The sequence below is a fragment of the Somniosus microcephalus genome, chromosome 25, assembly GCF_052327205.1.
Source record: "Somniosus microcephalus isolate GS21.2 chromosome 25, FLI_Smic_1.0, whole genome shotgun sequence".
In the NCBI taxonomy this organism is placed as follows: domain Eukaryota; kingdom Metazoa; phylum Chordata; class Chondrichthyes; order Squaliformes; family Somniosidae; genus Somniosus; species Somniosus microcephalus.
This window is the reverse complement of record NC_141011.1, coordinates 53,935,829-53,959,694: the sequence shown is the minus strand read 5'-3', so window position 1 is coordinate 53,959,694 and position 23,866 is coordinate 53,935,829. Positions and strand designations below refer to the sequence as shown.

Genomic DNA, 23,866 nt, shown 5'->3' with positions numbered 1-23,866 from the left:
CCGGCCTCTGGTATTGGGCCTTCAGGATAGTGATGGCCTCCATGTAAGAGGTGGCGTCCCGGATGAATGAATAAATCCGATGACTTGTGCGAATAGTCAGTAGACTCAGTTTATCTACCTCGCTAGCGGATGAGGCCCCTGCGAAGAGTTCGAAGCATTTGAGCCAGTGTCCAAATTGATTTGATGCTTCAGCAGAATGTGGATCCAAGTCCAGACGCTCTGGTTTTAGGAGTCGATCCATCCTAGTATTCTTTAGTGATTAAAATTGATGGGCCTTCAATAACCACAAAACTAGAAGTTATAGACTTAAACAAGTTGGCTTTTAATCACTAAGATCAGAGCTAACATCTCAACACGCCGACTGGTTCACAGGAATGAGTCATACAGATCCTGGGATCTTTATGTAAGAGAAGTCAGGGGCGGAGCCAAGAGCCAAGACCTGGAACCTCCCAGGTTAGTCGGGAAAGAGGAAGTGAAACTATACACAGTGGGGGAGGGTAATATACATGAGTGCAAAATGAATACAGGATCAAGACAAACAGATTTCATTACAATATCCCAGTCAGTGGAATCAAAACAGTCTTGTAACATAGCGTCTAATTGATCCGACCACCGTTGTAGAGATCTCATCACAGGCTTTTCCTGTTTCAGTTTCTGCCTATAGGTGGGTAGCAGCAGGATGGAGTCGTGATCTGATTTACTGAAGGGAGGGCGGGGGAGGGCCTTGTATCCATCCCGGAATGGAGTGTAAACGTGATCTAGTGTGTTCTTGGCTCGCGTTGGACAGGTGATATGCTGATGGTATTTAGACAGAGGAGCTGATAGCGATAAGCACACTCGCCGAGAGTACAATAAAACTCTCAAGCTGACAACATCCTAATATCACCTTCTAGTCACATTTCCTTGTATTTATCATTAAATTGTACTGGAAGTTTTAGCCGTTCATTCTGATTAATTAATCACACCGCTGCTCCTCCTCGCGTTCCTTCTCCGCCCTCCCTCTCATTTTTCTCCCCAGTCTCTCTGTCTAGCGCTCCTCTCTCCATCTCTCCACACTGTTTCTACTCTCTTTCTCAATGATCCTTTTCCCAGCCGATTGAATCCCAAAGACTTGCATTTATATAGCGCCTTTCACGATCACCGGACGTCTCAAAACGCTTTACAGCCAATTAAGTACTTTTTGGAGTGTAGTCACTGTTGTAATGTGGGAAATCCGGCAGCCAATTTGCACACAGCAAGCTCCCACAAACAACAATGTGATAATCACCAGATAATCTGTTTTAGTGATGTTGATTGAAGGATAAATATTGGCCAGGACACCGGGAAGAACTCCCCAGCTCCTCTTCAAAATAGTGCCATGGGATCTTTTACATCCACCTGAGAGCGCAGACGGGGCCTCGGTTTAACGTCTCATCCGAAAGACGGCACCTCCGACAGTGCAGCACTCTCAGTCAGCCTAGAATTTCTGGTATTCACCAGTTAATGTAAAAAGCTGACTCATTGTTAAAGGCTTCACATGAAAACTGACTTTTCTTCGACAATGTTTGTGCCCATTTTTGTTTCCAACAAGTGTCTAATTTTTATTGTCTTTTATAATACGTGATTGCTCATATCATAAATAGAATATGAACACCGATAATGAAATTCATTATACAGTTCAGCTTCTCGGGAGGAGTTCCACCTGCTGATATTTTAGTGCAGCATCAGGGATCTCGATCTGCAGCAGCAACATTTCACTGCACGTTGGCAAAGATGTCTATTTATACTTGAGTTGTTAAAAGTAATCCCTTGGTTTGACAGGCAAAGTTATTTGATCTGTCCAACAGGGTGGTCAATTTAAAGTTTACAAAATGTCTGGTAATGCATCCTGACATTTCATCATTCTATGGCACAAAGCAGATGTGTATTGAAGGTTGTTAAAAGTAGTCAGCGAAAAAAAGTCACTTCTTTCCTCTCACCCCCATCCTCGATATCGGCTTACAAAATATCTACACTGAATCCAGCAGATTCCGCCTGAAGCAAATACCACGGTGTATTTACAACTAGCCCAGTGACATTGCTTACTGGGGAACCAACACATTTCACTACATTGCAACAGAACCAAAGATGGTGCCATCATCACTTCATCTCAGAGATGTGAAATTTTGAACTTAGGAGGGAGCTAGATGTAAGAATATGAGCATTAGGCTAGAAATAAAATTAAAAATAAAAGAATAAGAAAGACTTGCATTTCTGTAGCGCCTTTCACGACCTCAGGATGTCCCAAAGCGCTTTACAGCTAAATAGTACTTTTGAAGTGCAGTCACTGTTGTAATGTAGCAAATGTGGCAGCCAATTGCACACAGCAAGCTTCCACAAACAACAATGTGATAATGACCAGATAATCTGTTGTTTTTGTTATGTTGATTGAAGGATAAATATTGGCCAGGATATTTAAAAATAGGGAAATTAAGCAAGATAGAAAAAGTGTGATGGAAATAGCATGGCAGAAAAAACTTTACAAGAAGGAAGCTCCCTTTCAGGAATTGTGCGTATACACAAGACTTTTAACACATTGCTTAATAATGTAATGATGGATGAAATAGTTTATAAACCATATAAACCTTTTTTATGTAATGGTAGAGGCCAGTGTCAGGAGGAGCAGAGAGCGGCGGTACAGTGAGTACTTAAACTCACTTTTGCGGGCTTTTTTTTTTTTTTTTTTTTATACAGAGGCTTACCAATCTCACAGACTGGCAGCGGCGTTCCGGAGCCACGTCATGATTCAAAAAGTGACGCGGGCAAGAGGAAGCAGCTGATTGGGTGAGTACGGCCAGGTGAGTATTTATGCTACTCTATAGTTTGACAGTTAAGATTAATAGTTTATAAAATGTAGACGGTCTTAAATTTTTGTGGTTATAGTTTCTAAGGTCTCTGTTGTGTATCGGGGAGTGCTAGTAACCAAGGGCCCTTGAGTATATCATTTAATTGTAGTGTAATTAGCGGTACTGATTTGATTTAATTTAATTTAAATTAATTAAAGGGTAAGTCATGGCAGGACAGCTCGGCCCCGTGGCATGCTCCTCCTGCGCTATGTGGGAAATCAGGGACACTTCCTGTGTCCCTGACGACCATGTGTGTGGGAAGTGTATACAGCTGCAGCTACTGGCATTCGCGATGTTGAGGACATTGTGGATAACACGTTTAGGGAGTCGGTCACACCGCAGGTAAAGGCTGCACAGGCAGGAAGAGAATGGGTGACCACCAGGCAGAGTAGTAGGTGCAGGCAGGTAGTGCAGGGGTCCCCTGTGGCCATCCCCCTTTCAAACAGATATACCACTTTGGATATTGTTCAGGGTGGCCAAGGCTGGGAATTCAACATCCTGTGGTGTTCAATATTCAGGAAGGACAAGCAAAAAGGAAAAGGAGATGGGGTAGCATTGCTGGTTAAAGAGATTAACACAATAGTAAGGAAGGTTATTAGCTTTGATGATGTGGAATCTGTATGGGTAGAGCTGAGAAATACCAAGGGGCAGAAAACATTATTGGGAGTTGTATACAGACCCCCAAACAGTAATGCTGAGGTTGGGGATGGCATTAAATGGGAAATTAGAGACGCGTGCAATAAGTGCACAGCAGTTATCATGGGTGACTTTAATCTACATATAGATTGGGCTAACCAAATTAGTAACAATACTGTGGAGGAGGAATTCCTAGAGTGTATATGGGATGGTTTCCTGGACCAATATGTCGAGGAACCAACTAGAGATCAGGCCATCTTAGACTGGGTATTATGTAATGAGAAAGGATTAATTAGCAATCTTGTTGTGCGAGGTCCCTTGGGGAGGAGCGATCATAATATGATCGAATTCTTCATTAGTAAAGTAGTTGACTCAGAGACTAGGGTCCTGAATTTAAATAAAGGAAACTACGATGGCATGAGGCGCGGGTTGGCTAGGATGGACTGGGGAACATTACTTAAAGGGTTGACGGTGGATAAGCAATGGCAAACATTTAAAGATCGCATGGATGAACTACAGAATTTGTTCATCCCTGTTTGGCATAAAAATAAAACAAAAAAGGTGGCTCAACTGTGACTAACAAGGGAAATTAGGGATAGCATAAGGTTCAAGGAGAGGACATATAAATTGGCCAGAAAAAGTAGCAAACCTGAGGATTGGGAGCAGTTTAGGATTCAGCAAAGGAGGACAAAGGGATTAATTAAGAGGGGGGAAATAGAATACGAGAGTAAGCTTGCAGGGAACATAAAAACTGACTGTAAAATCTTCTATAGATATGTGAAGAGAAAAAGATTGGTGAAGTCAAGCGTAGGTCCCTTGCAGTCAGAATCAGGGGAATTTATAATGGGGAACAAAGAAATGGCAGTCCAATTAAATACATACTTTGGTTCTGTCTTCACAAAGGAGGACACAAATAACCTCCCAGAGATGTCGGGGAACATAGGGTCTAATGAGAGGGAGGAATTGAATGAAATCAGTATTTGTAGGGAAATGGTGTTAGGGAAATTGATGGCATTGAAGGCCGATAAATCCCCAGGGCCTGATAATCTACATCCTCGGGTACTTAAGGAAGTGGCCCTAGAAATAGTAGATGCACTGCTCGTCATCTTCCAAAATTCTATAGACTCTGGAATAGTTCCCATGGATTGGAGGGTAGCTAATGTAACCCCACTATTTAAAAAAGGTGGTAGAGAGAAAACGGGGAATTATAGACCGGTAAGCCTGACATCGGTAATGGGGAAAATGCTAGAGTCCATTATAAAAGATGTAATAGCAGAGCACTTGGAAAACAGTGACAGGATCGGACAAAGTCAACATGGATTTACAAAAAGTAAATCATGCTTGACTAATCTACTGGAATTTTTTGAGGATGTAACTGGTAGAATAGATAAGGGAGAACCAGTGGATGTGGTGTATTTGGACTTTCAGAAGGCTTTCGATAAGGTCCCGCATAAGAGATTAAGCATGTAACGTTAAAGCACATGGGATTGGGGGTAAGGTACTGACTTGGATAGAGAACTGGTTGGCAGACAGGAAGCAAAGAGTTGGAATAAACGTGTCTTTTTCCGAGTGGCAGGCAGTGACTAGTGGGGTATTGCAGGGATCGGTGTTAGGACCCCAGCTATTCACAATATATATTAATGATCTAGACGAGGGAACTAGATGTAATATTTCCAAGTTTGCAGACGACACAAAGCTGGGTGGGCGTGTGTGCTGTGCGGAGGATGCAGAGAAACTCCAGTATGATTTAGACAGGTTGGGTGATTGGGCAGATGCATGGCAGATGCAGTATAATGTGAATAAATGCGAGGTTATCCACTTTGGTGGCAAAAACAGGAAGACAGATTATCTGAACGGCAATAGATTGGGAAAAGGGGAAGTGCAACGAGACCTGGGTGTCCTTGTGCACCGGTCGCTGAAGGTAAGCATGCAGGTGCAGCAGGCGGTTAAGAAGGCAAATGGTATGTTGGCCTTCATAGCGAGAGGATTCGAGTACAGGAGCAAGGATGTCTTGTTGCAGTTGCACAGGGCCTTAGTGAGACCACACCTTGAGTATTGTGTGCAGTTTTGGTCGCCTTATCTGAGGAAGGATGTTCTTGCATGGAGGGAGTGCAGCAAAGATTCACCAGACTGATACCTGGGATGGCAGGAATGATGTACGAAGAGAGATTGGGTCGATTAGGCTTATATTCGCTGGAGTTTAGAAGAATGAGAGGGGGCTCATTGAAACTTATAAAATCCTAAACAGGACTAGATGCAGGAAGGATGTTCCCAATGGCGGGGGAGTCCAGAACCAGGGGTCACAGTCTAAGGATAAGAGGTAAGCCATTTAGGACAGAGATGAGGAGGAATTTCTTCACCCAGAGAGTGGTGAACGTGTGGAATTCTCTACCACAGAAGGCAGTTGAGGCCAACTTATTAAATATATTCAAGAAGGAGTTAGATATATTTCTGAAGGCTAAAGGGATATGGAGAGAAAGCAGGGACCGGGTACTGAATTTGGATAATCAGCCATGATCTCATTAAATGGCGGAGCAGGCTCGAGGGGCCGAATGGCCTACTCCTGCTCCTATCTTCTATGTTTCTATGCAAGCTTCCTTCAGAAGCCTAAAACAGGGCATAACTGATTAAGATTATACTGCTTTGAAGTATTTTCCTTGTGAGTCACTGTTTGCTAGCATGCCACCAGGGCCTTTGCAGCTGTGCCAGACCCACACACAGTACAGATTTATTTTTCTGCGAAGTTTTGTTTATATTTAATGGTTTAATACACGTTTCCATCTAAATGTCAGTTACAGATTTAACAAAGCAGCCAAAAAGAAACGCTTTTGCACTACTCAGAGTTCTTCCGTGAAGAATATTCAATATATATATATATATACCAGCTGAAGTGCCCGGCGGTGCCGAGGCTTTTTCGAAGGCATGTTGTTGTTGGAAGAGAGAGAGAGCGCGACTGGGGGGGAAGAGAGAGCGCGACTGGGGGGGAAGAGAGAGCGCGACTGGGGGGGGAAGAGAGAGCGCGACTGGGGGGGAAGAGAGAGCGCGACTGGGGGGGGAAGAGAGAGAGCGACTGGGGGGGGAAGAGAGAGCGCGACTGGGGGGAAGAGAGAGCGCGACTGGGGGGAAGAGAGAGCGCGACTGGGGGGGGGGAAGAGAGAGCGCGACTGGGGGGGAAGAGAGAGCGCGACTGGGGGGGAAGAGAGAGCGCGACTGGGGGGGAAGAGAGAGCGCGACTGGGGGGGAAGAGAGAGCGCGACTGGGGGGGAAGAGAGAGCGCGACTGGGGGGGAAGAGAGAGCGCGACTGGGGGGAAGAGAGAGCGCGACTGGGGGAAGAGAGAGCGCGACTGGGGGGAAGAGAGAGCGCGACTGGGGGGAAGAGAGAGCGCGACTGGGGGGAAGAGAGAGCGCGACTGGGGGGGGAAGAGAGAGCGCGACTGGGGGGGAAGAGAGAGCGCGACTGGGGGGAAGAGAGAGCGCGACTGGGGGGAAGAGAGAGCGCGACTGGGGGGAAGAGAGAGCGCGACTGGGGGGAAGAGAGAGCGCGACTGGGGGGAAGAGAGAGCGCGACTGGGGGGAAGAGAGAGCGCGACTGGGGGGAAGAGAGAGCGCGACTGGGGGGAAGAGAGAGCGCGACTGGGGGGAAGAGAGAGCGCGACTGGGGGGAAGAGAGAGCGCGACTGGGGGGAAGAGAGAGCGCGACTGGGGGGAAGAGAGAGCGCGACTGGGGGGAAGAGAGAGCGCGACTGGGGGAAGAGAGAGCGCGACTGGGGGGAAGAGAGAGCGCGACTGGGGGGAAGAGAGAGCGCGACTGGGGGGAAGAGAGAGCGCGACTGGGGGGAAGAGAGCGCGCGACTGGGGGGAAGAGAGAGCGCGACTGGGGGGAAGAGAGAGCGCGACTGGGGGGAAGAGAGAGCGCGACTGGGGGGGAAGAGAGAGCGCGACTGGGGGGAAGAGAGAGCGCGACTGGGGGAAGAGAGAGCGCGACTGGGGGGAAGAGAGAGCGCGACTGGGGGGAAGAGAGAGCGCGACTGGGGGGAAGAGAGAGCGCGACTGGGGGAAGAGAGAGCGCGACTGGGGGAAGAGAGAGCGCGACTGGGGGGAAGAGAGAGCGCGACTGGGGGGAAGAGAGAGCGCGACTGGGGGGAAGAGAGAGCGCGACTGGGGGGAAGAGAGAGCGCGACTGGGGGGAAGAGAGAGCGCGACTGGGGGGAAGAGAGAGCGCGACTGGGGGGAAGAGAGAGCGCGACTGGGGGGAAGAGAGAGCGCGACTGGGGGGAAGAGAGAGCGCGACTGGGGGGAAGAGAGAGCGCGACTGGGGGGAAGAGAGAGCGCGACTGGGGGGAAGAGAGAGCGCGACTGGGGGGAAGAGAGAGCGCGACTGGGGGGAAGAGAGAGCGCGACTGGGGGGAAGAGAGAGCGCGACTGGGGGGAAGAGAGAGCGCGACTGGGGGGAAGAGAGCGCGCGACTGGGGGGAAGAGAGAGCGCGACTGGGGGGAAGAGAGAGCGCGACTGGGGGGGAAGAGAGAGCGCGACTGGGGGAAGAGAGAGCGCGACTGGGGGGGAAGAGAGAGCGCGACTGGGGGGAAGAGAGAGCGCGACTGGGGGGAAGAGAGAGCGCGACTGGGGGAAGAGAGAGCGCGACTGGGGGGAAGAGAGAGCGCGACTGGGGGGAAGAGAGAGCGCGACTGGGGGGAAGAGAGAGCGCGACTGGGGGGAAGAGAGAGCGCGACTGGGGCGAAGAGAGAGCGCGACTGGGGCGAAGAGAGAGCGCGACTGGGGGGAAGAGAGAGCGCGACTGGGGGGAAGAGAGAGCGCGACTGGGGGGAAGAGAGAGCGCGACTGGGGGGAAGAGAGAGCGCGACTGGGGGGAAGAGAGAGCGCGACTGGGGGGAAGAGAGAGCGCGACTGGGGGGAAGAGAGAGCGCGACTGGGGGAAGAGAGAGCGCGACTGGGGGGAAGAGAGAGCGCGACTGGGGGAAGAGAGAGCGCGACTGGGGGGAAGAGAGAGCGCGACTGGGGGGAAGAGAGAGCGCGACTGGGGGGAAGAGAGGGAGGGGGAGGGGGGAGGGGAGGGGGGAGGGGAGGGGGGAGGGCGGGGAAGGGAGGGCGGGGAAGGGAGGGCGGGGAAGGGAGGGCGGGAAGGGAGGGCGGGGAAGGGAGGGCGGGGAAGGGCGGGGAAGGGAGGGCGGGGAAGGGAGGGCGGGGAAGGGAGGGCGGGGAAGGGAGGGCGGAAGGGAGGGGGGGAAGGGAGGGAGGGCGCGGGGGGAAGGGAGGGGGGAAAGGGAGGGCAGGGGGGAAGGGAGGGCGGGGGGGGGGGGGGGGGGAGAGGCGGGGGCCCCCCCCCCCCGAGGTGAAGACCGCCGATTGCGCGCACAGCAGGAGCTGAGACGCGGCGTCTCCCTCTGGCTCGGCCGGCGGGCCCGGTTGCCAGGGTAACCGTGACGCTGACCAAGCCCCGCCCCCCGGCCGAGCCAGAGAGAGAGACGTCGCGTCTCAGCTGCTCCTGCTGCGCGCGCGGTCCCCCCCCCCCCCCCCCCCCGAGGTGAAGACCGCCGATTGCGGCTGTGCGAGACGTCCGGCGGGCCCGGTTGCCAGGGTAACGCTGGACGCTCAGCAAGCCCCGCCCCCCGGCCGAGCCAGAGAGAGACGCCGCGTCTCAGCTCCTGCTGCGCGCGCACCCTAGCGGCGCTGGGCTGAGGCTTGGCCCTCCAGCCTTCGAGTGGGGCCGGGAGGTGCCTAGCTCGGGCGTGGGTGCAGAGGAGATGCCGAGGCTTCTAGGCCTACCTGGAAAAACGGGGAAAGGTAGGAAAATTAATGAGATTAGATAAGTTAATTACTTTCTAAATCATTTTTTTAAAAAACAATATGTGTTTTAAAAGCAACGTTTTTTTTTAAGACGCAGAAAGCGGGAAAAAGAAAGGAAAAGTTTGGAATCAAGATGGCGGCGACTCACCTCGGTTCAGAAGGATAAGGCCCGGCCACACACGCACCGATTGGCCCGGCGGCACACGCCAGCAACCCGGCGTACGATTGGTCGAGCTCGAGGTCACTCTGTCGCTAATGAGCGGATAATGAGATGCTAATGAGCGGAATGTTGAAGGTTTTTGGGATACCGCAGGCGGGATTTTAGCCCGGCCGAAACGTCAATACGCTTAAAACCGTCTCGGAAGCGTAAGCTTTCTTTGGAGGTAACGCGCGCGTAGGTACGCCCTGTAACTTTCGAGCGCATAGCCCGACAGACGCACAGGCGATGACAGACAGAATGACAGACAGAATGACAGACAGAATGACAGACAGAATGACAGACAGAATGACAGACAGAATGACAGACAGAAGTACCGATTTATATATTTAAAGATATATATAATCATATACATACACACCAGCTTCCACCTTAGACAGAATGGGTTGATATTTGTGCAATAAAACCAAATAATGTACTGTTGGTAAATAGTCAAACTGGAAATGCATCACCAGATGAAATGAGTTTGTATATGTGGATCAGTGCCTTGTGCTAGAATTGAGTGCTGAGCAGGGTCACCATTACCAGCATCACTCCCCAAAACTAATGCTGAACCATGCACCACAAAGTTAGTTAATACCTTGATTTAAATATTAATTTAAAGATCACATGCATGCATGAAGACACTGAATCTCTAATCAATATTTAACAGGATCTTTGTAAAAGTCATACCTCATTACCGGAAATTAAAGGATTCACCGTCCAAATCTCAGTTATTAGGATTTATTAATTTGATTCCTCATTTGCATTTTAATGAACTTGTACTTTCAAATAACTCAGGCAATTTACATCAGGTTGCTTAGGCTGGATGTGAGGCATGTTTACTGTGCTCAGCAGAATGTTTCACTGGCTATCTTTGATTTTAAATAATGGAAAACAGTTTGTTTACAAAATGATGAAGTGCAGCCAACTTTCCAGTGTTTCGGAATGCTGGCTGTGAACTGGTATCATGCGAAACCCATTGTGGGTCCAATGTTCCAGTACTGTACAACATAGAGGACTGCAGCCTCAAAGAAAATCGAATGAAACAGCAGTGCACTTGTGATTACAGACGAGAACGTTTATTACTGTCTGACTGAATCCAGCAATCTGGGAATGAATATATGCTGAGTTTCATCATCTTCAAACATGAGCATTAGAGGGCTACAGGCTGAAAACAAATCATTCAGCCAATCACATTTTCCATTTAATTTTATGGAGATCTGTCTGTGGCACAATGGAAGACTAACTATAATGTGGCTTGCTCACAAGCATGGCAAAATAACAAGAAGGAGACTCATTTTAGCAAAGAAGAAAAGAATGAAGCAAAGCAAAATGCAATCTCTAAATGGGTACACTGAAAAGACAGTTTTCCTACACTGCGCTTTGCAAAAGCACACACAGAACCCAGACAGTGCAATGCTGTCTAGATTGCTAGCTCTAGACAAAACCCAGATCAGTATAATCAAAAATTATATATATAAAACTGAATATCGATATAATTAACAATTCTGCATTTGATGCATGCCTGACGTGGCAATGGGTCACTCGAAACTTGCCTGTGTTTCCGAGGGGCTCAAAGCATACTGAACTCAAATGTCATGTTCACTAAACAAGCAACCAAACATACACACTAACACTCGCAATCACACACTGTGTACTTCACCATCACTCAAAAAATGCCCATACATGGAAAAGAAATCTCAAAAAAGAGAAAACGCCTTCGGATACCATGAGCGTTTTCCATTTAGTGCCCATTTCCCCACTTGTCCTTCTATTCCGCACCCAAACCATTTGAGTCAGTGGCCTCGTGGTTAAATTCACGCTCAGCCTCGATCTCCCACATCCTCTGGTTTTTACTGACTAGCTGTCACAGTTCGGTTTTCCTCTCTCTCTGGGGAGTCAGGCCTTCCCTTCCCATATTTTTAATTGGTCCAAACATCCACCGCCTCAGTGCTCTTCAGTGGCAGAGCCTTTGGGCCCAAAGCACATATGACCTCAGCGTCAGTCAACACTGGTCACTAATGGACGACCTCAGGCCTGACCTCACTGAAACTAAATGCGATACAATCAGAAAACCAGGGGAAAGAGAAAAAATGGGGTTAGGGAAGGAGAAAATGAGAAGAAATGGATTGAAAGAAACAAAAATTGTAAAGGAAGTACAGTGGTCACCCAGCCACCGATTCTTGCCCCCCTCCCCCCACCAATTCACCTCCCCCCCGGCCACCGGTCACCTTCACCCCAACCACCGATTTCCCCGAACCACCGCTACCTCTAGATCCGATCGTCCACCCTTGCCAATCCGGTCTCCTCCACCCCCTCACTAGAGCTGCTGCAACACGAGCAGTGGCCCAATCTTCAATTACACTTTGCCAGCAACTCTGCACAGCTCTCCAGCTAAATAGAAATGAGGCCCGAGGCTCAATATCAAGGGCAACTCAGGCCTCACCATTCAGGTGCAGGGATTGTACCGTGCGCTCCCCCTACGCCCAAAATTGGGCGAGCCCGAATTTCAAGGCCCATAGCTCCCTCCTGCTCCCTGACTCCAAGTCCTGGGTAACTACATAGTAGACAATCTTCCTCCTACAGTTTAACAACTCGACATCTTAACCATTGAATCAAACATTCATCTCTTTCCAAATCTGGCGGTATAGTTCTATCTTTGCTGCATTGCAAAATGCCAGTAGTAGCACTTGTGCTTTTAAGTCAGAAGGTTGTGGGTTCAAATCCCAATGTAGGACTTCAGCACATATATCTAGGCTACATTGATAGAGATGGCAACTTTTGGATGAGACATTAGACGGAGGCTCTGTCAGCCTGTTCAAGTGGATATAAAGATCACACTGGATTTTGGATTCCCTTTATTATTCAGGAGACCACCGTAACATCGCCTGTCTCCGCCCTTGCCTCAGCTCATCTGCTGCGGAAACCCTCATCCATGCCTTTGTTATCTCTAGACTTGACTATTCCAACGCACTCCTGGCTGGCCTCCCACATTCTACCCTATGTAAACTTGAGGTCATCCAAAACTCGGCTGCCCGTGTCCTAACTCGCACCAATTCCCGTTCGCCCATCACCCCTGTGCTCGCTGACCTACATTGGCTCCTGGTTAAGCAGCGCCTCAATTTCAAAATTCTCATCCTTGTTTTCAAATCCCTCCATGGCCTCGCCCCTCCCTATCTCTGTAACCTCCTTCAGCACCTCCTCCCCCTCCCATTCAAACCACACAGGCTTCATCAGGGAGTCTGTCCAATTTCCTCAGATCAAACTGTTGAGTTCACCAATCTGATGCCATTTTTACAAGTGCATCATGTGAATTAGCATGACGTTTCTTTTACTTTAAATCGCTAAACTGTGCATTCCACCCCTTCTCGTTCGTTCTTTCTCCCTTGCTTTCTTTATTTTTTTTCCTACCTCCATTTAAAAAAAAAAATTCTTAGTCACACCTTTTAATTTTCTCTTCTCGACTTCTTTATTCTCTCCTCTCTTTCCCTCCTGCAATTCCTTCCTGGTCTCATTTTGTGTTCTTAAAACTGCTTGGATATTCTTGTGCAGTCGGATCTCAATGCGTAGGTCTTATGCATCCAGTGGAAAAAATAAGCTAAGCACATTCAATGACATGATATCAGCACGTAGGCACACATGCTAATTCACTGTAAATGACAGCATGCATCAATACTCTGCACAAATGCGCGTCTTTAAACTGTCACAGCTAGTCTGTGCATGTGCAATATAACAGGGTTCACTTCACAGCCAGTTCACGTGGAGAGCAGCTGCACTATTTGAATGCAAATGCAGGGTGCTGGCAGATTTAGGTGCTTCAATGGAAAGCAGCCTTAATTCACTATTTTAGAACAGGGATACAAGTTCAAATTCCACTGACAGACCTCACCTTGAGTCTCTGATAATAAGGAAAAATAAAGCCAGCACCGCAAGGATGATCCAGTGGTGGCTGCGATGCAGCAATGATGCTGGTTAGTCCAAAGAGACCAACAAAGAATGCAGCAACTACAGTTGCCAGTAGCACAGTCCTGATAGTTCCACCCACAGGCTGCAGCCTTTAAAACAACAGGCTCACACCTCTCTCCATAGCTCAATGAATCCACATAGCACAGTCAAACCTTACCCACATCATACTCTTTTGCAAGATCCATTGGGTTAATCTGTTATGTCGCAATGTAATTATATAGTAGGATCATTTATCAGCACAGAGTGCACTAATTAGCAGATTAATTTATTATGCATCTGCAAGTTTTTGGGAACAGTCATGCTCATTATCTGTCGACACTCAAGAAACCCAAGAATGTCCATAGAGCTCCTCGCTTTACTGAAGACACGTTGGTCCATCACTGAAGCACTGTTCCTCTCCCAGCACTGGGAAATGCACCAGGCCCAAGATCACAATCACTCCCATGCATGATTATATGGTGAGTGCATGCTGGATGATATTCTAGCATTGACCGGACAAATGCTATCCGGACAAATGAAAACAATGATCAATGGGGTGAATGGTTATTAGGTGCCTATATGGGCAGCCGCTTCACAAAAAGGGGTCCGTAACAGGTCCTGGAAAGCATTATTTCATTGTTTGAATAGGCTTCTGAACGATCTATAATAATTACAGGCTTTTGTCTTTCACCACAAAAGGAACTGGCATGGATTCAGCTCAGACTAAAAATGTTCAAGGTAACTGAACAATTCGTTAAGCTTTTGTGACCTTTCAGATGGTTCATATGAATCGTTAATGAGGTGAAGTGAATTTCAGCTCTGCCATTTCCAATGATTAACGAAAGATTACAACTCCATAAACTGAAATTTCAGTCAGCTTCACATCGCAAAGAATTTTTAAATGACCCAGTAAGCCCTCCGTCACCACAATGTAACAGATATATTGCCATTTTATATTTTGTGCTCATCAATGTGAGGGATGTTCTTCCAATTTCACGCACCAAACACTCCCACAGGTTTCACGGTCTGTCTATAGCATCTCTCGTATATGGATAATTTACAATAAACTTACTAAGATGATAAGAATTTGGAGCAGGAGTGGGCCATAGGGCCCCTCGAGCCTGCTCCGCCATTCAATAAGATCATGGCTGATCATCGACCTCATCTCCACTTTCCCGCCCGATCCCCATATCCCTCGATTCCCCTCGAGTCCAAAAATCTATCGATCTCAGCCTTGAATACACTCAGCGACTGAGCATCCACAGCCCTCTGGGGTAGAGAATTCCAAAGATTCACCACCCTCTGAATGAAAAAATTCCTCATCTCAGTACTTAATGGCCGACCCCTATCCTGAGTCTGTACCCGCTAGTTCTCGACTCTCCAGCCAGGGGCAACAGCCTTGCATCTATCCTGTCAATCCCCCTCAGAATCTTGTATGTTTCAATGAGATCACCTCTCATTCTTCTAAACTCCAGAGAGTATCGGCCTAATCTACTCAATCTCTCTAATTCATCCAGTTACAAAGTTTGGATTATTTTTGTTGAACAACTTACTGTTTTTAATTCTGAGTTTGTACTATTCCGCAAGAGTACAGTTATATTACACACTGACCTGTCCCTGTGCTGAGCAGTTTATCTGCAGCCTCCTAGCTCTGCACGATTGGTAGATAAAATAACTAAAACGTCCAACTAAACTGCCATGAGTTAGTGAAATTAACAACTTCACAAAGTCTTATTTAACACAGCATTATGTATGCATGAAAATCACAAATAAACTGAAACAGACTTTATTCATAATTTGAGTTTCGCATGTTGGATCAGGCACTATGCAAGTATATATGGAGATTAACTCGTATTCATTTGATATGCTAAACTCAAATAGAGATAGAATCTCACTTCCAACTTGGAGGTTGTTCTACTTAAAGCACTGCTTGGTACAGCAGCTGAATTCTAACACTAGTTCTTATTGATAATTCAGCTTCAATAAAGTCTTGCAGAGAGTTAAAACCTTGATAATGAAAGTGAATAACCGACGTACTTGCCATAAAGTTGTATTAATTTCTTAGGAGCATTCACATATCAAGAATTTAGAGTAGAATATCAGTAAACTTTTCTTACATTCATTGCTTTTACTGTAAATAGTCTCAAAATGTAAACGGTTTAATACAACTAATGCGTTTCATTGCCTCTGTTTTTGTAGATGGTGATTTATACAGATGGTGATTGAATACAATTTCAATTTGAAACATGGCAAAATATATAATCTGGGCAAAAAGATATTCACGCAACAAAAATGACTGAATTAACAGGAGTGCAGGCAAAGTGATTTTGCATTTTCATTTTCTATTCATTGAAAACAAACATTTACTAAATAAAAATTCACTTATGACTGCAGCAAATTTTCAAAACCTCTCTGGCCACAGGGGAGGTGCCAGAGGACTGGAGAACAGCTAACGTAGTACCATTATTCAAGACGGGTAGTAGGGATAAACCAGGGAATTACACGCTAGTGAGCCTAACATCAGTGGTAGGGAAATTATTGGAAAAAATTCTGAGGGACAGAATTAGTCTCCACTTGGAGAGGCAAGGATTAATCAAGGATAGTCAGCATGGCTTTGTCAGGGGGAGATCATGTCTAACCAATTTGATTGAATTTTTCGAGGGGGTGACTAGGTGCGTGGATGAGGGTAGTGCAGTTGATGTAGTCTACATGGACTTCAGTAAGGCTTTTGACAAAGTCCCGCATGGGAGACTGGTCAAGAAGGTAAGAGCCCATGGGATCCAGGGCAATTTGGCACATTGGATCCAAAATTGGCTTAGTGGCAGGAGGCAGAGGGTGATGGTCAAAAGTTGTTTTTGTGACTGGTGTCCAGTGGTGTACCGCAGGGATCGGTGCTGGGTTCTTTGCGGTTTGTAGTGTACATTAATGATTTAGATATGAATGTAGGAGGTATGATCAGTAAGTTCGCAGATGACACGAAAATTGGTGGAGTGGTAAATAGCGAGGAGGGAAGCCTCAGGCTACAGGATGATATAGACGGGTTGGTCAGATGGGTAGAACAGTGGCAAATGGAATTTAACCCTGAAAAATGTGAGGTGATGTATTTTGGGAGGACCAACAAGGCAAGGGAATACACAATGAATGGTAGGACCCTAGGAAGGACAGAGAATCAGAGGGACCTTGGTGTGCATGTACATAGATCCATGACTTGTGTTTATGTTTATTTTGTATTATAATACCCTGACACAATCTATGATGAACATTTTCATATTTTCAGAAATACAAGTTTGTGTAATCTCTTGGATTGACATTTTGACAGGATATCCCATTACACAGAGCTAGCCAACACTTCCTCCGTCATCTAGCAAAAAATACATTTGCTTCAGCTGACCCACTGAATTGTTGCTGTTCACAGATGTGTGGACTGAATGGCTGTTAGAGGGGGGAGGAGAAGCTGAGGATGGACAGTTGAAACAGAAACCAATCAGAAGTTGATGACAGAACAGGTGAAGGACTGTAAACTTACCAATCTGTGCATTGTCGTAGAGAAGCAGATCATGAGCCCCTTGGTAACCGGTTCGATAATTTGTTCTGGTACCGCAGTCCCATTGCACCACCACAGTTTTATCAGGTGTTGTCGTGCTGCCTTGACGGCCAATCTCCACCACTGTACCGACGTGTCCTTCCCCGTCATCCTGGTTTCCCCATTTCCAGTCCACGCCACGGACAATGCGCATGCCCACTTCCATGGTGGCAAATCAGTGACTGGGGATTTTTCAGTCCGTTAAAAAATAAATGCAATGCTGTCTATTCAAATGACAAAAGATGCCTCGAAGAACCTCCAGGCTCCTAGAACACCTGAGAAAGGGAAAAACAACAAAACTGTCAATTAAATATTCTTCATCAATCAAGAATAAATGTATTGCACTCTGCATGTATATTCCTCTTAGCTGCAACAAACCATAAATCGTGACAATTTACAGTGCCGCTTTTGAACCGCATAGAATCTACTGCAAGTGTAAGTTGGCATAAATACTAGATTTTCAAAGAAAATACATTATTAGAAACTGCCTTTCATCATTCTTCAAAGCCTGACAGATCCTGACAGTATGCTGGGGCTTGGAAGGGAATAATGGAGGAATTGCTTCACAAACACAATTTCAACCATCGCTGTAAGAACATCTCGTTAAAAACAGTAAAATGCCTGCTCTAACCGACCAGTCTTGTGTGTTAATGAAAAAGGTCAAATCAGTTCAAAGGAGCACTTTGGGTCTTTCTGCTGTTTAGTTTGTAAGTTACTGTTGCTTACTCTATGACTATCTGACTAACACAAACAGCAAACATTGGAACAGCATGTTATACACTGGAACCTCCATTATTCACCAAAATGGAGGGAACCTGCTTGATGGGCAGTGGAAATTGACAGATCATCGAATGTTTGCCCAATTTTTCTCTTATTTAAGAACATAAGAAATAGGAGCAGGAGTAGGCCATTTGGCCCTTCGAGCCTTCTCCACCATTCAATATCATGGCTGATCTTCTACCTCCACTCCACTTTCCTGCACTATCCCCATAGATATTCAAAAGTCTATCGATCTCTATCTTGAATATACCCAATGACTGAGCCTCCACAGCCCTCTGGGGTAGAGAATTCCAAAGATTCACCACCCTCTGAGTGAAGAAATTTCTCCTCATCTCAGTCCTAAATGATCGACCCCTTATTCTGAGACTGTGACCCCTGGTTCTAGACTCCCCTATTTGTCTGTTGCAGCAATACCCCAGGCAAAGGAATAAAGGCAAGTACAAAGGTAATATTATGTTGTTTTATTCACCCAAAAAGGTGATAAAATACAACAACAAAAAATCTATAATTAAGGCAACATTGTCACCCAAGACTTGGTGCTGTGAACATTCTGGCAGAGAATAGCAGAGTGTATAATGGAGATTCCACTATTGTCAATTCAGAGCAATGTTCTTTATAACTTCAGCAATTTAATGCACAGCAGCGTATGGGGTAAAATTCAATTCAAGTTGCCATCATCCACACAGCGAGCTTCTGATCTCAGAAGAGGTGGCCAGACAGCTTCCTCGCATCGAGGAAGGGAAATGTATTTATTACAGGTACGCTATCCCTTATCTGAAAGCCTTGGGACCAGCTGAGTTTCGGTTTTTGGAATTTTTCGGATTTCAGAAAGTATATTATTATAAGACTGGGAAATTTGTATTTAATATAAATTTTAAAAGTTCAGGCTACCTCTTGCGACTGTTCCGTGTCTCATTCCCCTTCCTGCTTCTCTGGAAAGCCGGATATCGGCTGACTCCTACTAAGCTGGCCCGCAAATCAGGTTGGGGGTTGGGTGGGGGGGGGGGGGGGGGGGGGGAGAAAAGAATATCGGACGGGCCGCGGTTCAGGTCGGGGGGGGTCGAGAAAAGAATATCGGACGGGCCGCGGTTCGGGTCGGGGGGGGGGGTGGTGTCGGGTCGGGTGGGGGTGGGGGGGGTGGAGAAAAGAATATCGGACGGGCCGCGGTTCGGGTCGTGGGGGGGGGGGGGTGTCGGGTCGGGTGGGGGGGGGCGAAGAAAAGAATATCGGACGGGCCACGGGTCGGGGGAGAAAAGAATATCGGACGGGTCGGGGGTCGGGTCGGGGGAGAAAAGAATATCGGACGGGCCGCTGTATTGTTGGGTTCATTCTCCCGGTACCTCCTTCACACTGCCCGGCTCGGCCTGCAATCTCCTACCCAGGAGGGAACTCTGTGACCCTCTGCCCTGCTCAGCGTAAGTCGTGCGCCACTCTGGTCATGTCGTGCGCACGACTTACGCTGAACGAAAAAACTTTCGGTTTTTAGAGGTTTTCGGAAGTTCGGATAAAGGATAGTCTACCTGTACTACTTTTAAATCAGCAACTGGGTCCCCAGGGTACTCCCAGCAGTCAATTACAGAACAACATTGACAGAGGCCTGGAAACAGCTTGCCTGCCACCTTCACCACGAGGGAATGATGTGGCACATATGGAAGGGAATTGAAAAAATGTTTGAAATTAAATCGCAATTACCAAGTTCAGAGATACAGCAAACTAAAGCTAAACCTCGTCCCAGCTAGAATGTCATTAGAATTTCCATCTCGATTTTGCATTTTCACTAGTACATGGAACACAATTCCTGGTCACATCACCATGAAAGTGAACCAGAAAAACAGAAGAATTCGTTTAATGCTGTTAAAAACAAACGAGCTATTCCAAATACCATGGTACTATAAAGCAAACCTTGTGAACCCTTAATCTAGGCGACATCCCTTCATTTGCCATTTTTTTTTTTTTTTTTAAATACCATGTCATATGACTGACTTACGTAAGAAATTCCTGAAGGTTAACTGCCTATTCCTTGTACTGTTAAACAAGACTTCAGCACATCCATTTCATGAGTGCCTACACTGTCACAACAGTCAGGGTTGACGCTCTCTAATTTTCCCACTCTCTCCAGGGGACTGAACCCATGGACAACTGTTCCATGGCAAAGCATGCTGCACATTGCTTGCATCATTAGTACATTGCACTGCGCACAAAAGCATGGAATAGAAACCACATTCTCTGGAGTGTGCAACAAAAAAATGGCGCACCTAGGGATAGACGTAATGGTGTTAATCTTCAACTTCAGCTCAAAACTGGCGCACAGTCAGCGGAGTGGCCATGCTGGCTGCATTCGGACCTTATTTGAACGTAGCTAGTGAGCTTCGGGCATCATTCCACTGCAGCTTGCCAGTTGTGGGATGGGAAAACAGCCAGCCCTTACACCGAGCCAGCTGGGAAATCAGGCCCGAGAAGGCCGAGAGCAAGACCAGCCCCACAAAAAAAAAAGTTTGGGACTATTTTATGGAACAACCACCACCACTCCCTTTTAGCGCAACTGGTTAGGCCACTCACCCCCTAGTACAAATGGGCAAGAGCATGCATGGTGCACACTCCGTCTATTTGTACTTCAAAATTTCAATCAGGGTCCGACAACGGTGCTGGCTGCACTCAGGCAAACATTTACCTGAATGCAGAGCCAGGAGAAGCAGGAGTGCTCTACCCGACCTTGCATTAAAAGGACCCAATTGTCACTACCCACCACCATCCCCAGTCACCGCCGGCTCCCAACCCTAGATCTCCCCTCTGTTCCCAACCCGATCCTCAACCCCGACACAGACCCCGAAACCTGACTCGTGCCCCCTCGCCAATCCCCAACCCAGTCCCCGATACCCAGACAACACTTACCCGAGGGCCGCTGCGATGCTAGCAACAGCCCAGGCTTGGACTCCTCTTCGTGCTTTGCCAGCTACACTGAAATGAGGCCTTAGGCCCAATATCTGGAGAGCCTTGGATCTCACAAACCTTCCCACCCACACGCCCAAAAATGGCTGCAGCCAAATTCTAGGCTTAAGTGTTTAAATGTCAGTTTCAGGCACGACCTAAAAGTACTTAAAATGTATACATACTACATAAATATGTTGGGAAATAGTGGCTTACACAGAAAATAAGCAAATGATGTTGCATGGCGGAACTCACTCATACACCACTTGTATGTATATTCAGTCAGTTGCCAAACGACCTCTAGGTCAAGCATAAAATTTAAATTGTAACAAGTGAGAAGTTGCCATTTCAACAAAGATATAAATTTTTCCAAAATACTCATGGGATGTGTGAAGCGAATCCAATTGACCATTGGTGAATTCCCGAACTAAACAGGGCAACACGTTACGATAGCAAAATACTGCAGATGCTGGAAATCCGAAATAACAACAGAAAATGCTGGAAAAACTCAGCAGGCCAGGCAACATCCATGGAGAGAGAAACAGTCAACGATTCAGGTCAAAACCCTTTGTCAAGACTGGAAAGGCACAGGAAATGAAATAAATTAAGAGGCCAGTTAATCTATTTCATTTCCTGTGCTTCTTTAGTCTTGACAAAGGGTTTTCACCTGAAACGTTGACTCTATTTTCTCTCCATGGATGTTGCCTGGCCTGCTGAGTTTTTCCAGCATTTTCTGTTGTTATTTAGGACAATACGTTAGCTAGGTAAATCAGTCCTACTAGGAGGTCACCACGACCGCTACACCAACAGAAGTCTTAATCTTGTTTGTATTTTGTTCCAAGTTCCAACTGGCAGCAGAAGAATGCAAATTCTGTCAACCCAGACCTCAGGACAGCAAATCGATACGGTAACAAACTACAGTCACAATGCTAAAAGTAGTACTGTTGATTTCCACTCTTGCAGAAAATAGATGGAATTTGTGGATTTTCAAACAAACAATCTGTGCAATTCAGAAGCTTCCTTTGAATTTCTTACTTACATCCAGCATGCAAAGTCCAAATCTAGTGACACACACATACAACACCACCACCACACATGCCTCCAATCAGGCTGAAGAAGTCACAGTCCAATGACCTTTACACTACTTAGATATCTGAAAAATAAACTGAATGACCTGGCCTGAGTTTTTTCCTTCCCAGTTTTCATAGAGATCATGGAAAATACTTCGTTAACCGAAGCAAAAATGATCCCAAATGGATGAAAAATCACCAGCTTTGCAAACATTTCACAAGCGAAGAATGGACTGGCATGTCTAAAGCATAGAACTCTAATATGAGGAGGCAGATATGGTAGATTTGACTGACATAAAACTTGGTTATCTCTGCACTGGATTTTGATGGTTGTCTCAAATACCCAGCGATGCTGGAGAGCTGAATCATGGACAAGTGAGGGGAAGAGTCAGGGAACATATTCTCCCCCACACAGTGCACCCATTAGCTGATAATCACAGAGAAGCCAACAATAATCCCACTACCTGGCTGAATACGATGCATGGATGTTGGATAGTAAGGAAAGGAAGTTAAAAATGAAATTATCATTTTAAAGAAAACTTAGAGTAAGCCTGGATACCAAAGAAATAAAATTAAAAAAAATAAAAAGCAAAGCAGTTCTGGGAACTGAGACACTGTCAATATTCAAGCACACAGTGTGTCAAATGTGGAGGCCCTTAATCCGAGTGCAGATTATTAGACCCAGGGAAATCTTGCATCTCAATGGAGGCCAGTTGTTGTTTACATCACAGGGTGCTGTCAGTGTCACAGGGCTCTAATTATACAGTCCTTGAGCGCAGCAAAATTTCCCAATTGGGCAGGATTTGGGAGACGGCTAGAGCAGGTAACCAAAGGCAGAGTCAAAGAGATGGCTTTTGGTGGCGGCAGGTATGGGGCAAAATTGAGGCGTATAGAATGACAATTCCAGCTTGCAGGTGACAAGAAGGCTGTCAAAGGGAAGATGCCCAGCAGTCCAGTATAGTGAAGTAAAAGTAAGTTCAGTCATGAGGAAAGACATGCACATTAAACGTCATCAACAGCTCAATGTCAACTTTATGCGACAGTTTTGCTTCTAACCATATCGTGGAACATTTACTACACTGCAGACCAGAAGCAGTGCAGTACAGTACATGTCCCACAATATGTTCAGAAGCACACCTGTAGAGTAAAATTACCACATGATAATTGGCAGCAATTATTTGTCTCGGTCTGTTTCCTTCCCTCATTCTAAAGACGTACAATTATCACCAACCAGAGAACCAAATTATGTCACTTCCAAATACTTAATTGACAAATTAGTGATAAAATACAATACTGTTACTACGGATAGAAATCCAGAATTATTATTTTATAATAAGCAGTTGTGTGTGATTAGCCTATGACTGCACAAAGGATCCAGACAGCAACCAAGGATCATCTCTGTGCAAGTTCAATACATTGTCAGTTTCAATAAAGATACACAGCCTGGAAATTGTGAGCAATACTATCGTACAAATGTCTGATGCACTCGTATCAAATTCCCCTTCTGCTACTTTAACATAGCTGCGGCTTTAAATGGGTTAACACTGCCATTAAATGCTGGAGAAAGGAATTTGATAGAACAGGTCAAGTGTTTTCGCAATAAACGTCGCCAACATTGTTTGCATAATAGACATCACTTGCAATAATTTCCAGGCTTAAACAGGGAGATCACAGTACATTTATTTACTAAACAATATTTCTTAAACTGGAAGGGCAGTTAATATTTGGTTTTTCACCATTACAAAGCTTTTTGCTTTTGGCCTACAGCCTCCATGGACTTTACTACGTACCAAATATAAATCTGTTGTTACAAAAACAACTGTAAAACCTGCTATTTTCATGGAGATTTTAATTTTAATTTCATAAACTTAAAAAAAATCCACATGAATACAAATCCAGTGAAAATACAAGCCATTTTCGCAGCACTTGATAATGAAATTTAAAAATATCACTCGCGTTCTTAAAATATATATCTCATCCCAAAAAAATTTGTAAAGATTTAGACAATATTTATCAGGAAAAAAGTTGACTTTTATCGTAGGTTTTGTAAATTG

At 46.2% G+C, this 23,866-nt stretch overlaps 1 protein-coding gene across 5 annotated transcripts in view; it reads right to left on the bottom strand.

Annotated features, from left to right (window-relative positions):
* The window catches only part of mib2 (MIB E3 ubiquitin protein ligase 2), a 281,262-nt gene that overhangs the window by 177,616 nt on the left and 79,780 nt on the right, over positions 1-23,866 (bottom strand). For all 5 annotated transcript variants that reach the window (XM_085967467.1, XM_085967469.1, XM_085967468.1 and 2 more), the window contains one exon: positions 16,978-17,309. In XM_085967467.1, the coding sequence (XP_085823593.1) occupies positions 16,978-17,200 (223 nt within the window). In that variant the 5' untranslated portion in view covers positions 17,201-17,309. The remainder of the gene's footprint in view (positions 1-16,977; positions 17,310-23,866) is intronic.